Source organism: Enoplosus armatus, chromosome 16 (assembly GCF_043641665.1).
Source record: "Enoplosus armatus isolate fEnoArm2 chromosome 16, fEnoArm2.hap1, whole genome shotgun sequence".
Taxonomy (NCBI): Eukaryota; Metazoa; Chordata; class Actinopteri; order Centrarchiformes; family Enoplosidae; genus Enoplosus; species Enoplosus armatus.
In genome coordinates, this window is record NC_092195.1 from 6,263,789 (window position 1) to 6,279,240 (window position 15,452).

Consider the following 15,452-nt stretch of genomic DNA (forward strand, 5'->3'; position numbering starts at 1 on the left):
CCACCTCCACAGAGAGGAGGAATGTGAGGATGGGATGGAGGAGGAGGAGGAGGAGGAGGAGGAGGAGGAGGAGGAGACTCCAGTGACTGAGTCTGATTCGGATGAGCAGGAGGGGGCTGATACAGTGTCTAAACAGACCACCCCCAGGTATTTTAGGACATGGTGGTAAAATAAAAATGAAATAATGTCTGGTGGACTTCTTATATATCTAGAGGGTCTATATATGAAGCCATAAAGCCACAAAGCTATTAAAAGTCTCTTTTGTCACTGTTTCCTGTTGTGTATCTGGTTGGTTTTATCTCCCTGTGGTAGTTTTTAGTATCAATGCAATACCCTGTTGCCCTTAAACCTGATTAAGTGAAGCTACATTGGGGTACGCATGGTACAACTTCTTTACTACTTAGTTATGTTTTCATGCGTTTATTCCTCTCAATCCGTTCCTCTGTTCCTAGCCCGGCTAGACATCTTCCATCCGTAGTTCACCGAACTACCCTCCAGTCCATCACCATCACTTCTAGAAAGGAGAATATAAAAGAGGAGGAGCAGAGGAATCGGACTGAACCACCTCCAGCGCCGACCCTTCGCTGCCCCACTACCCCCACCTCCGCTCCTCCCGTCTCCTTCCCTCTCAGCCCCCCAGCCCAAACTTCCCTTCTGGCCTCCCTGCTGGCCAGGAAGAGGTCCGTCGTCACTGTCCCGGCTACCAAGGAGGTCAGCCCGCCGTCACGCTGCAGCTCCCGTCCCTCCCCCGACCGGCTACCCTACCTGCCCCACTCGCCCTTCCACCTCTTCTCCTACGACCTCGACGAGGAGCCATCGCCCCCGGCTCCGGCCAAACCCAGCGAAGAGTCTCCCAAAACCACACCTCCCAGGTCAGATGGACAGCAGAACTCAATCTCCCATGAGTTCAAGAAGCACAGAAAGCTTTCCTTGCATCTCTTCGACCTTTTTTTTCGCACTTTTCCCTTTTCACTTTCCACTTCTGTTTCTGGCTTTTATCCTGGCACCAGTTTGGATCTCTTTGCACCACTTTTGTTATTCATCACCTCCCCTTTTCACCAGTCCTTTGCACTTCTTAGACTGCACGGCTTCTCACCTTCAGTTTGTCAACACTCTTATTATCACCTGTTGTTCCTTCACATCTCTTTTTCTTAGTTCTGTCAGTGCGTGGATAGTCCACACTTGTTTGCAATCCTCTTTGTTTCCGAGTGTCACAGCCTTTCCCTTCTTTTCAAGACCAGCAGTAGTGTACAGTAGTGTTTTCACAGATGCACTTTTCAGCTCCTCACCTGTATAGTCACTTCTTGCTTCTTAGCTTGATCATAATCGAACTTTGCATTTTCTCATCCTTACTTTCTCCATTCACTGTCCATATTTTAAGTGTATAATATTGTTGTGTTTGATTTTTCTCTTGCTGGATAGGACTGTATTTCCATATGACCTACACCTCACCTATACATAGCTTGTTATGATAATGCTATATTCAGATGCTACCATTTACAGCCCTGCATATTCAAGCAGAAATTGAGTTCCAGAACCTTAAATAACATTAACCACTAACTTAAACCAGAACGTTGTTGCCTCCTAACAGTGGCTAAATGACAAGCAAAGGGTTTTTTCAGATTCACAGTGGACTGTAAGAGAGGAGGGGCACCTTGCCTGGAACCATAAGGGAATTACTAATTAGGGTCTCTGTAGTGTTGCACCAACAGCATTCCTGTTATGTAACAAGGTGTCACGTTCATTTCTCGCCACCAGTTTCGCACCGTTGAGTCAGCAGGGTGTCGTGTAACTGGGTGACTGTAGAGGTCGCTGACTGTCTCCCATTTTTCTCACCCAGGAATGGAGGTGTCGTGCCCTACTCCTCTCTCAGCACCCCAAGTACGCCCACCAGCTCCAGGTGAGAGGACTCTGCCTTAAAATACACACTCGTGTACTGTAAACGAGTTCACATACAAGCACATATTCATGTGGAACAAGTATGGACTGCGTGCAGCCCCGCAGTGCATTCATCGTGATGACACACTGAAGTGAATGTGATCTCAGCTCTCTGGTTCCCTAGTTACTGAGCTGTTCCTATTTCCTCCATGGAGAATACAGCCATTAAAACACAATTTACAGCGTGTTACATACATTCTTACACATATAGAAGCTCCGTGTATGCAAGGAGCACATGAACAGATTCACTAACAACATTTTGCTATTTATATTGTCACATTGCATCCCCATAGAGCAGCAGATTAAAATGGTGCAGCAGAAACTACCACATGAAAAAACAGTGATGCCTTCATTATGGAACATTGTCTAAATCTCACATGGCGAGATAATCAATAAATAATAAAGAAGAAAAATGTCTTGGAGTATATGTTTATTATGAGTGCTTTACAAACCCATGTGGTGTTTGAGGATCACAGAATCACACTGTGCAGGGGTGTAATGAAACTATTTTCTTCCTTCTCTCTCTCTGTATTTTAACCTTCCTTCAGGCCTGCTTTGGGCGGTCTCCTGTCGTCCTCCTACCGGCAACACCAGGAATCTCTGGCGGCCGAGCGAGAGCGCCGCCGCGTGGAGAGAGAGGAGAGACTGCAGAGGATAGAGAGAGAGGAGAGGAACAAGCACAGGTGAGACATCGCTGGCTTTGTTTTTGAAAGCAGTTTGAAATGAGAGAATAGATTACATAAAAATGCAACTTGTCATTGTTACATTTTGGTTAATTAGTGAACTTTAGAGGTGCTGGTAGGCAGATTTACCTTTACCTTCAGACAGAGCCAGGCCAGCTGTTTCCCCCTTTCCAGTCTTTATGCTAAGCTAACCAGCTGCGTCAAATGTGAGAGTGGTATTGATCCTCTCAACTAACTCTCAGTAAGAAAACCAAAAAGTTTGTTGTGTGTTACAAAAATGTAAAACTAACTAAAGGATTTTGTGTGTTGCATTCCATACAGTGTGGAAGACATTCAGTAGAATATAAATACTCATATCGATGTAATAGATTACTACAGAATTAATAATCATATAGATAATGGCAGGAATTAAATAGAACTTTAACAACAATTAAGTATAAAAAGATTAATTACAGAATAATGAGTGGTCAAAATAAGTATCAATGAAAAGATGTGGCTTTGATATATTTTTAAAAAGGGTTAGAGTGCATGACACACTGGCGGGTCTACAGATGGAGGGTATGATTATTATGTTTCAAAATTCTCTGTGTGTGTCTCTCACAGCCGTGACTATGTGGATAAAATGGAAGAGGCCAGGCTTGCGCGGGAGGAGAGGTAAGTGTGTGCACTAAATCAAAACAACACACACTCACAGAACAGCTGAATCCGCGGGGAATATGTTTCAGCCTGTGGTTTGGGAAGCGAGGTAATAGTGTAATTGTTTTCAGGTTAAAAAGGTGCCCTTTGCTGCCAGAGGCTGGGTGGATACTGAACCGATTTTCTTTGCTCTGTCTGCCTGTTTTCTCCTTTCTTAAGGAGCTGTATTTTAACTGCCGCGCTCTGCCAGAGGCTTGATTGTTTTGGCTGCATGCTGTGAGAAGATTCATCAAGCTTTTCACACTGAATGCATGAGCACGTACACAGACACACTTTTTTACTCAAGCACATGTACGTTTATACACACACACAAGAAGAATTTTCATGAGGCTAATAAATATACGTTTGTGTGCAAATGGGAATCACAGGAAGCAAGAGATTTACTCAGGGGGTATGTGAGGTCACGATCAGATTTGGTAGCAGATCCAGTGTGATCATCACAGTATTTTCAATGAGCTTTAATAAAGGTCCTTCTTCCGCCTTTTCTTTTTCTCCTTCCCTTACCTTTTCTTCTTTGTTTTCGTCTATTGACAGTCTATGTACTGTGCCAAGTGCTGTCGCTTTTCCTGTAGGCTCAGACCTCACTCACCCTCAATTTAAAGCGCCATTGATACAATAACACACAGTGTCGTGGAGTCAGAGCAAAAAGAAATAGAGGGGGGCAGAACAAAAGATAGACAACGTAAGAGCAGTTGGGTTCAACGACAGACAGAGGAAACAAGGGAGATGAGCTTCTGAGTGAGGATGAGGGAGATGCATCCACAGGAGAGGGAGATGTATTTGTGTATTTGGGCATCACAGTTTTCAGTTTTTTTTTTACCCCGGCTCACCTCCCTGAGGGATGCTGCACTGTAACACCTGGACAAAAAGGACTTGCATGAAATAAGATAGAATTAATGAAAGACAACGGAGTCCATACTAGAGTTGGACTGAAACAGGATTCCTGAAGCATGTAGCAAATGTTAGCCAATGCTAACACACCAAACTGAGATGGTGAACATGGTAATGCACTATACCTGCGAAACATTTTAGCATTATCATCGTAAAGATGTTAGCATGCTGATGTTTTAGAGAGTAGCATTTAGCTCAGAGCACCGCTGTGCATAAGCATAGCCTCACACGGCCGCGAGCATGGCTGTAGACTCATGGTCTTCTTCCTAAATACTAAATAAATCGTGACAATCCATGTTACATCATCATCATCCATGGTGTCATTCATATCACTCCTGGCTGGGTGTCAACAGATTTTTAATGAAATAGCAATATCGGGTCAATATTGGATAATACGTAGACGAATTGGTTGAGCGCAGCTTAGCAGACACATACAGTAAACAGCTTATCAAAGAGTGATTTATGGACATAAACAGTGCTTACATCCTTGAGTGTTTTGCAAACTATCAGTCATCTCCTGTGAGTTGAAAGGACATACAGGATTTTGAAAGTTTTGGTCTGAGTTGAAGCACCATACACAGTTGGCTCACTCGCTCCATTTCACTCTTAATCACATGCACATACACACAAACACACACACACACACACACACACACACACACACATATTGGTATCCTGTTTCTTGAGACCTCTGAAGTGGCCTGATGCTAATGAACTCTGAACAGAAGCTCCACACATTCGTGGTGTGGTGGGAAAGAGGAGGGGTAAGAGAAAGAGAGAAAGAAAGAGAGAGAGAGAGAGAGAGAGAGAGAGAGAGAGAGAGAGAGAGAGGGTTGATTCAGTGCTCTAAATCTCTGTTCTGGCCGGCAAGCTGAATGGTAGAGTTTGGTAGGGGGAGAAAGAGAGGAAGGAGAAGGACAAGGGAGGAGAGCTGATCCAGGCACATCTTGAACAGGTTTGCTCTGATTTGCTTCTGATGTTTGGCCTTTCAGCAGCCAAACTAACATTAACTTCTCCCCATCTCTCCCATTCTTCTCTCCTGTCGTTCTCCTTCCCTCTCCTACCCTCCCTCCCAATACAGTCTCTTCTTCTCTAAACTCCCTTTGGTTGCATATTTGGACTCCTGGTGATAGCTGAGCATTTGGCTAGACAGGAGAGGCGGGCAGGAGGGCGAAACTCTGGATTTGTGTGATGAATTTGAATGCTTTGTGGATGATTAATGGGGCAAGGTAGATGAGTGAGGTGCGCTTATAGTGTGAAGAGGTGGCAAGGCAGCTGTGGAGGAGAAAAAACAGAGGAATGGTCTGAGTGTTTTTAAGGTAAACATACTGGGTTGAAAGTTTGTGATGAATTCAAGTAACTTGGCAAAGAGTGGGAACTAGTTTAGTTTAGGGCAATTTGGCAAAGACCAAAACTGAGAGAAGAGACAGAAGGTGCATTGTCTCTGACTCTACTTTTGCATCTCTCCTCCTCTGATTCTCCCTCTCTCTCCCCCTCTCCTTCAGGTATAAGAACGTGGAGCGTCTGGCGGCGGAGGAGTACGAGAGGGAGCACGTTAGGGTGTCGAGGACTCGCCCTGACCTCAACCTGACCTTTGAACCCTCGGAGGCCTGGCCCTCGTCATCGCGCAGCAGCACCCCATCCTCCTTCGCCTCCCAGGAGGACGCAGAGGCTGACCTCGAAGGCGGGACCCCCGCCACCCCCTCTGAGACCGGTAAGACAAGTGAGAACACCGTTTGATGGAGTAGCTGTCATGCATCGACGCATTTATTCTGCTTGTACTGTCAGCACTACTAATACAGTTACTACTACTAAAAAGAAGGGTTTAAAGGGGTTATGCTAGCTTATGTTTGCTATACTATGCTGTGAAATGACTTTTGGTGTAATGATAAATAATGATGGTAGAAAAATTCAGTTTAACACAATTTAAAGTAATAATCCATAAGGTTTTAGTCATGGTTGATTTGGCGACACCTGTGGTTACTATGCTAACAGCAACTGCGGTTTAATTCTATAGCACTAAATTACACTTATTGAGCAGCTACTTTGTCAAAAATAAAACACAAGGGCCAGTGGTGTATCTGTTTACAGTGCAGCCAAACAAACTGTTTAACAAACCGTTTCTTCTGTTTCCCAAGAAGTCAGTCAACAATAATTTCAACCACAGTCTGATTTTATGCTGCTGTAAGTAGTGTTAGTGGACAGTAGTAGACAAGAGCAGGGTTGCTGAAGAGTTGGATGTGTGCAGCCTGTCTCACTGTGGCAACTTCTTCCATTACTCCGTGTAACATTCAAAATCAGAAAGCGACAATGTATATGTACGTCAAAGTATTTTGGATGAATGATTGCTGTCAGCAATAGCAAGTAGTAATATCGGTGACATAAAATTGCAAACACTGGATTACATACATATGCGTCATTTCCTGTGTATCCCTCGTGCCTGTGAAGGTAATATGAATCCAGCGCGAGAATGGCGGACTTCACCACTAACAATGAAAATGACTATGTAGAGAGGTAATTACTGAATGTAAAGACATTGAAAGGCTATTGCTGAAAAATGCCGACATAGCTTCAAAAAAATGGGGGGTTTGGCTTTATGAAAATCCTGAGCATTATAACTTTAATGTTGTGTGTGTTAAAGGTCTCTTCAGAGCACTTGTATGACCTTGAATTCTGCTAGTTAATGCTTTGGGGACTTATAATTAAAACCAGAGGGGTCGCCAGTTCAGTCCCCAACTGTGCTCCCCAAAGCAATCATTCTTAACCTTAAATTGTTTCAGTTTGCAGCCTGCCATTTCAATTAGCATGCAGGCGTGAGCAAAAGAGGGAGAGGCGAGACAGATTGTGGAAAATACTGAGGGAGAGGAGGGGACACCATCAGGGGAGGTAGACAGAAAAAAAAACACAGAGAGAGAGTTCATGGGTGAGAGGGTCAAATTGGTTTTTGAAAGACCTTTTTGAAAGTGTGATGCCAAAACATCTTGTGTAAGAAAAAAAGCCTTGTTTTGGAGCAGCATGCTCAGCCATGAGCTGAGGTACTCTCGCTCAAACGGGCGAGTGTATGAGGCCTCACAGTGTTATTCTAACCCCGCCTGCATCGCTGCATGGACTGTACTGTTGAGTTACGCGTTTGCACCGTGTACATGAGTGTGTTTTGACGTAAACAGGAACTTAACTCTTCATTTCCTGTTCATATCCTGGTCCTGAAACAACCCAGCTTTCTGTACCAGCCATATTGTTTACATTAGTGTATGGGGTGTGTGTTTTTGTTTTTCCTCTTAGTGTGTGTGTGTGTGTGTGAGGATGTGTGTTGATACAGGAGTGTACCATGTACAGCCTAAACAGAGGCGCCTTTAAAATCAAAGACAGCCATCTCACATGTTTCAAACAGTATTTCATCACAGTTAAGTCACACACTTTACAGTATGTTTCTGTGTGAAGGATTGCAGAAAGTCAAATCAAGGAATGAGAGACATGGATCATAAACCAGCATTTTTTTTGTGACAGGAGAGGCTGATGACTCCAGTGCCAGTGTAGAAACAGAGGAAAAAGAGGCCACTGCAGAAGAGGAGAAAGAACCGACAGAAGAGGAAGTGCAGGAGGAAGTACAGGAGGAAGCGGCAGCAGAAAAGGAGGAAGAAGGTGAAGAGTGTGAGCGGGAACCGGTGAAGGAGAAAGAGGAGGCGGAGGCGGAGGAGGACAGTGGCATCCTGAGCGACAAGGAGCGACAGAATGAGGAAGTGAACGAGAAGGACAACTGCTCGGCCTCCAGCATCTCCTCCGCCAGCAGCACTCTGGAGAGAGAGGAGAGGGGGAGCAACGAGAATGGTGGGTAGTTTTGCACTGCATTGTGAACTAACATTCAAGTGACATTTCCAAGTCTAGTCAGTAAGTTGCTTTTAAGGATTGTATTGATCGGAAATGCTGTATTCTGACATGTATTATGTGATTATTATTCATATTTAAGATATTCTCAACTAATATGGTAGTAAATGACTTGTTAAGATGGATGTTTCTGGTGTTGTATAAAACACGCTCGCGCTATTGAGCAGTGTTTTGAGGAGTGGGTGTCATTCTGCTGCCAGTTTACAGCAGCAGATATGGATGTAACACAATACATTTTGCTGAGAAACAGTGAATGTAAACCAAGACCAATAGCAGTTCTATTGTCTTCTGAACATTTACTGACTTATACAGTGGATGGAGAAAATATGTCGAAATTTGTACTGCATTTACACCAATATGTGATTTTGCACAGTTTCAAATAGCTACAACAACATCTACGTCCTGATAAAAATAAAAAACAGACATGCGAACATCACGTTCGCCTACATGCAGCCTGGGGAAGCATAATTCCAGCTTTAGAGTCAAAGCACTGTATGCTGGACCATAAACGAAAAAGGAAAGATATGATGAACATGATTCTTAAAGGTCAAACTTCATAAACACCAGATCTTTTGCCCCTTTAGTAATTCTTAATTTATATATATATATCATATTGTATTTCTAATTCAGCTGACACTCTAAAGTACTTGGCATGCAGTGTGCACTGTTTCTTAAATCCCTCTCTCTTAACCCCATCAACCTTCTCAGGCTTCAAGGAGGCAGAGGTGAATGAGCAGGGCAGCAAACTCCTCAACAGCAAGCTCTTCATGCTGGACATGCTGTACTCCCAGAACAAGAAGCCCAGTGATGAGGAGGAGGAAGAAGAGGACGCGGAGAAGGAGAAAGAGAAAGAAGAGGGAGAGGACAAAGAAACCCCGGAGGATGCTCACGAGCAACAGGGTGATGACCAAGAGAGCGACAACAGGTCTGACAAATCAGAGAACCGCGGGACCATCCGACCGTTTGCAGAGCGGTTTGGAGACTTGATCAAGGACCTTGTTTCGCCCCACCCTCACCGGGATGTCCCAGCCAACGAGCCCCCTCCTCCCCCACCAAAAAAGGAGTCAGACACGATCTGGGACCAGCTCCTGGCCAGCCCTCGAGAGCTACGTATCGGAGATATCAACTTCACCGACCTGACGGAAGACGATGACAAGGACATTCTGGATGCTGTTTTGATGGGAGGGTGCAGTGACCTCCCGCCCCCGCCGCCTCCTCCACCCTGCCTACCGTGCTTCCCTCCGCCCCCACCCATGCTAGGCAGCTGCCCCCCACCCCCTCCCTTGATTGGTATTATGAGGCCTCCTCCACCCCCTTGCTTTATTTCCCCGATTCCAGTGCCTCCTCCCCCGGAGCCCCCTCTCTTCAACAAGAAGAAGAAGACAATCAGGCTTTTCTGGAGCGAGGTGAGTCGAAACAGAATTACCATTTCCATCAGTCAGGTACAACTAAGGCTTTTTTGACAAAAGAAACAATTGCATTACGTTTTTTATTCAGTGTTACATCATTTATGTTTCGCCATAATTGCAATTTTTCTTAATTACAATAACTAAGCTTACAATATCAACCATGACAGGCTTTCCCTTGTGTAGAGGAATAAAGTCATGTTATCGTTTTTGGTTTGTCAGAAATATTTGACCTATATTGTTGGTTCAAGATCAAGATGAAGACTTGTCATAAGACAGCATGTCTTCTTTAGCCAGTTACGATTAAGGAGTCATCAGTAACAGAATGATCCTGTTGCTGCTATAATTTGTGGTTGTTTGTGTTCAGAGTCTCTCATTTGCCTCTTTTATTGTAGGAAATGGGAGTCTGACACATGTTACTAGCTAATGCAGTCCATCCTTGTTCTGTTTGTGATCAGGTGCGTCCGACAGACTCTCAGTACAGGGACTACAAGAGGAGTGGAGACTCGCTCTGGTCCAGACTGGAACCAGTGAAGTTGGACACAGCCAAACTGGAGCACCTGTTTGAGACAAAATCAAAGGAAATACCAGTTACAAAGGTAAACTACAAATCACTATAGCATCTAAGGGAAGTGTTGTTAGTTTGTTCATCTTTCATCACACATGATGGACTGACCAGTAATTCTGGTTCGACAAAAGTTAGAGGAGTGATGCATCTTACGGCTGTGGTGCAGTATTTTCAAAATGAAACTTTATGGCCCTTAGACATTACGGTTTAAATTTTTAGTCAGTCAAAGGTGGTGTTACCCTACTGAAAATCTGACATTTTTTACTGATTAGGGGAAAGACAGCCATGTTTTCTGGTCACCTTGCATCAGCATATGAGATTTGTCTGTGTATGAAATTCTTAATCCACCACCTTATGTATGTAACATATTTAAAGCAGTCTCAACACCTCGTGTAAACTACAGAAGTTTGGCAGGAGTCATGTACTTTGTATTTTCGTTATATTTTATGTACTTTTATGGCTGGTGCTCTATCACAAACACCTTTTCTTTGGTTTGGTGTCCATTATCGCCATCACTTGAACGCTGATGTTTTAAAGGTTAAGCAAGGTCACGTGTGTTCTGATCCCGATCAGTTTTGAATCCTCCGTAATTCTCACAAAGCCCCTAAATAAGAAAAGTATGGTCTGCTAAGATGGGGGGCTGAAACCAGGCCCAACACGCTTTGAACTCCTGAGCCACTGCTTCAAAATCACGACTTCTGTTAGAGCCCAACCTGTTAGTAGCTCACCTCAGCCCGGCTTCTACGTCGACAAGTAGTGTGTCGGCATGATGGTGGTCTGCAGCTGCAGTATCCAAACAGCTCAAGCAAAGCTGTCAGTTAATGAGAGAATCCAAGATTTAGAGGACCACCGGAATATTGAAGCCATCAGAGGTCAGAGCAAACTTTACTGATATCGCTTTGTTATTGCTTTGGCAGACTCTCCTTTGTTCCCTTCTTTAGGTGCTATTACCCATCAGAATGTTAAGTATGTGTTTTAGATATGACAGATTAGAGATTGCAAGGTTCAAAACAATTTCATGTCGGTTTTCACCTACATGTTTAGTATAATTTGGTGTATTTCTTTATGCAACTATTAGTCCTTTGCTTTCAAACTTTGCTCCTTTTGGTTCTCCCTGTCTGACTGATTTCTGACAACAGAAACATTATTTCACATTTCACATTTAGACAATGCTTAAAAAAGAAGTCACATTTTTCTTTAATTCTTTGCCTTTAGCTTTATTTTTATGTTTCACCTCTATCAGCAACAACTATGATGATGTCTTTCTATAAAACGCTTAAATGTATTAAATACAACAGTTAAATATAAATATTAATATATCATAAGAGCATACGTTGTACTGTAGTCTTCCAGTCTACATATGTTGAGTATATAACTTAGTGGCAGGTCTTAACACCTACTCTGTTACACTTTTATGTGGTGACATATTACGACTTCCCAATAGCTTATAACGGCCCCAAGTGCTGGTGAGGTCATATGTTCACATACAGTGACAATATGACTGCAGACTTATGCAATCAATCACACACACACACACACACACACACACACACACACAAAGCTGCCTTCAATATAACCTGAGTGATCCCTCTAATCCTGACAAGTCCAGGAAGCAGACCACAGCGAGAAAAGAGACAAAGAGAGAGGCAAAGGCGGGGGGGGGAGACCCAGCGTTGACCCTCTCTGTATTTTTGTGTCCTAGAAAACAGCAGCAGACGGCAAGCGTCAGGAGATCATCGTTTTGGACTCCAAGAGGAGCAACGCCATCAACATCGGTCTGACGGTGCTGCCTCCTCCTCGCACTATCAAGACGGCCATCCTGAACTTTGACGAGTACGCGCTCAACAAGGAGGGCATAGAGGTGAGAGATACAGACCATGGTGATAAGGAGGAAAGTGATGAACATAAGCCCACGTACTGCTGTCCCCTCTTACCTCGCTCTGTCCTCGCCCTCAGAAAATCCTGACAATGATCCCCACAGAGGAGGAGAAGCAGAAGATCCAGGAGGCCCAGCTGGCCAACCCAGATGTCCCGCTGGGCTCAGCAGAGCAGTTCCTCCTCACTCTGTCCTCCATCAGCGAGCTCTCTGCCAGACTCCAGCTCTGGGCCTTCAAGATGGACTACGAGGCCACCGAGAAGGTCCGTATAAACACAGGGCAGTTTGAATAAAGAAAAAGGCAGATGCATGTTTGCAGCGGAGGAAAGGCCAAAACCAAAACCATTATCAAACGCACATTTAAAATCATACTGAGCAAGTGAACGTGGTTGTATTAAAGCAGAAACAGACACACACACACACACACACACACACACACACACACACACATAAAAAGCCAAGTGAACTCTGCACCATAAAGGTTTGAGTAAATGTGCACAGCATGTGTGTGTGTGTGTGTGTGTGTGTGTGTGCCTTATGCCCGTGTCAGTTAGTATCAACATCCCTTTTAGTACAAACAACATCCGTAAAGCATCAACAGAGTTACATCATAACAACATAACAAAATATGCACGCTTATTAGCGGCACCTAGTCTTCTCCTGGCACACCATGTTTTACTCGAGCGAGGAATGCGTCCAGGAGGAGAAGTTCAAAGTCAAAAAAAAAAAAAACCCAGAGAATGAAAAACACGCTGCCTCTCCTTTTCTGTCCTGTAAATTTTACGGCTTTCCGCAGGATGCAGCCGCCTTTAATCTCTCCATGAAAGACCCACGATTCCTGACCGCACGTTCGGGCCGAGCGGCGTTCCCGACTGCACTCTGTGGGACAGGTTTTGGTAGTGGGAGGCTTAATGGAGGGCAACATACCGTGCAGGCACACAAACACACGCACACACAAGAGAACCTGCTGCACCAAAACAAAAGCTCCATGTAATCAGAAGCACGTTTGATAGCAAAGGCCGAGCGAGGCGACGTCCTTCAGACGACCTGTCACGACCAAGCGCAGACTAGGTGCACCTGCTCACCGCTTATGTAACTGTCGACTCACAAAACACATGTTTTTGGGCAGTCTTAATTGACTCAACTAATGACGTATGTGTGTTTTAATCCTGCCAGGAAGTGGCTGAGCCGCTGCAGGATCTAAAGGAGGGTATGGAACAGCTGGAGAAGAACAAAACTCTGCGCTACATCTTGTCCACGCTGCTCTCTATTGGAAATTTCCTCAATGGCACCAATGTGAGTCATGAACCACTACAGGTTCACTTCATCATACTGGGACATAATGACAGGCTCCTTTTGTTTGTAGTAATTGTAGAGATAGTCAGTGATTTTAATGGCGTGTGGATTTTCTAAGCCTGTACTTTGTAGATTAAAAATTACATCACATATTAGCTACTATAATTTGGTGAGAACAGATGTACCCTGTAATAGTGCTCCAGACGTACTCTTTGCTCCTTTTTCATGCATTACATACATAAAAGGAAACACAGAAATAACTCAAATGATTTGTGTGTCTGTGTCTCCAGGCCAAAGGCTTCGAGATGACCTATTTGGAGAAGGTTCCAGAAGTGAAGGACACGGTTCATAAGCAGTCTCTGCTGCATCACGTATGCTCTGCGGTGGTGGAGAACTTCCCTCAGAGCACCGACCTCTACTCCGAGATCGGAGCCATCACGCGATCTGCAAAAGTATGCTTGGAAAGCTTGTATGCATCCCTACACTGTAAAACATTTTCAAGCTGGTCCAACTTAAAAAAAAAAACATAACCTGCTGCCTTAAAAGTGTGCGGGTGACAGTAACAGAACTCAGCTTGAATGTGTTGTGATGTGAAACTGAATTAAGTTCACTGAACATGAGGAAACAACTTAAGATATTACGTTCAGTCAATAACTGTTTAATCAAACCAACTTGTTACAGTCAGATTTGCTTTGAGTCGATTCTTCATTGAAGACAGGTAACTTGTCAGGCTGTTTCTAGTGTCCCTTTTAAAAGTTTAGTAAAGTAGGGACAGAAGAGGATACTAACCTTCATCGTGACTGGCATTGTTTTCATTACTGTCAGAGGAAACCGCCATGACCTAATGACTTAAAGAAACACTGATGTATGTTTTTTTCAAACTACAAAAAAGAAGGATCTCTGGAGAGATTTGGCTCTCAAATGCATGCTGGGAAGTCTGCCAATGTGCAAATCATGCATCTTAGTGAACAAACCAAGTTTCCTTTGAATTGTCCTTTCAAGTAAAAATAACTCAAAGTTCTGAAACTAGAGATTTTAAGTTGAATTAACTTGGAATTAATAAATCATGTATGTACATTAAGTTTACATTATTATTTATGAAAGATTAAGTGATTCCACTTCATTTCTGTATAATGTTTTACAGTATAGCTGAATGACATTGAATGCTGTGAAAGAGGGATGCGATACAGTTACTAAGAGGACTTCTTACTTTTTGTTTTGGATGCCAGTTTTTTGAGGTACCCTCCTCCACAAGTCCCTTATTTCTGTCAAAATCTCTTCCGTCAGGTGGATTTCGACCAACTGCAGGAGAACCTGTGTCAGATGGAGCGCCGCTGCAAAGCCTCATGGGACCACCTGAAAGTGATCGCCAAGCATGAGATGAAGCCCCAGCTGAAGCAGAAGATGTCTGACTTCCTCAAAGACTGTGCTGAGAGGATTATCATCCTCAAGATTGTTCACCGCAGGATCATCAACAGGTTGTCCCCCTCAGAACAGTCTCTCCAGAACACAACATCTTCCCCACACACACAGATTCTCTGGCCAGCATATTTAACCTCATCTTACCAGCTTAGCTCCGTCATTACTCCACTTCACAGTAGCGTGATACATTTCTGATCACTAGTTGCTGAACTAGTCATTTTCAGTTGAAAGGATTTCACCAAATACGTCAGTAAAACCAAAAATGTTGATGTCTCAGTGCAGAATACAGACTGGTTCTCATTGTCCCTCTCCTCCTTCTCCCAGGTTCCACTCGTTCCTGTTGTTCCTCGGTCATCCGGCCTATAGTGTGAGAGAGATCAGCGTCCACAGGTTCAGTAAAATCCTCAGCGAGTTTGCACTGGAGTACAGAACCACACGGGATCGCGTGCTGCAGCAGAAACAGAAGCGAGCCGACCACCGCGAACGCAACAAGACCCGGGGAAAGATGATCATGGACGTCAGCGCTCCTGTGAGCATCGCACACACACAGTCCATTACACAAAGACACACAAAGACACACTCAGACTTTCAACTCTTTCACTTTTTCTTGTTCTTCTCTTTGCAAATCGCTGCTTTTTCACTTTTTTCCCCTTCATTTTCTTTGAGCTAGTCTTTGACTTTCCCTCTTTCTTTCCCCTGTAGTCTGATGATGAAGAGGAGAGTGAGGTATCAACATGTGTGCTGGCTGTCTGCATGTGTGTGTGCATGAAACCGCTAACCCTGACTGGACC

General features: G+C 44.1%; 1 protein-coding gene across 1 annotated transcript in view; it reads left to right on the plus strand.

Annotated features, from left to right (window-relative positions):
- fhod3a (formin homology 2 domain containing 3a) overlaps window positions 1-15,452 on the plus strand; it is a 51,656-nt gene that overhangs the window by 34,748 nt on the left and 1,456 nt on the right. The window contains exons 12-27 of the mRNA XM_070921477.1: window positions 13-147; window positions 453-872; window positions 1,841-1,900; window positions 2,487-2,621; window positions 3,225-3,275; window positions 5,714-5,922; window positions 7,716-8,036; window positions 8,802-9,499; window positions 9,958-10,098; window positions 11,770-11,928; window positions 12,024-12,206; window positions 13,120-13,239; window positions 13,530-13,691; window positions 14,527-14,717; window positions 14,986-15,190; window positions 15,364-15,387. Of these exons, the coding sequence (XP_070777578.1) occupies window positions 13-147; window positions 453-872; window positions 1,841-1,900; window positions 2,487-2,621; window positions 3,225-3,275; window positions 5,714-5,922; window positions 7,716-8,036; window positions 8,802-9,499; window positions 9,958-10,098; window positions 11,770-11,928; window positions 12,024-12,206; window positions 13,120-13,239; window positions 13,530-13,691; window positions 14,527-14,717; window positions 14,986-15,190; window positions 15,364-15,387 (3,214 nt within the window). The remainder of the gene's footprint in view (window positions 1-12; window positions 148-452; window positions 873-1,840; window positions 1,901-2,486; window positions 2,622-3,224; window positions 3,276-5,713; window positions 5,923-7,715; window positions 8,037-8,801; window positions 9,500-9,957; window positions 10,099-11,769; window positions 11,929-12,023; window positions 12,207-13,119; window positions 13,240-13,529; window positions 13,692-14,526; window positions 14,718-14,985; window positions 15,191-15,363; window positions 15,388-15,452) is intronic.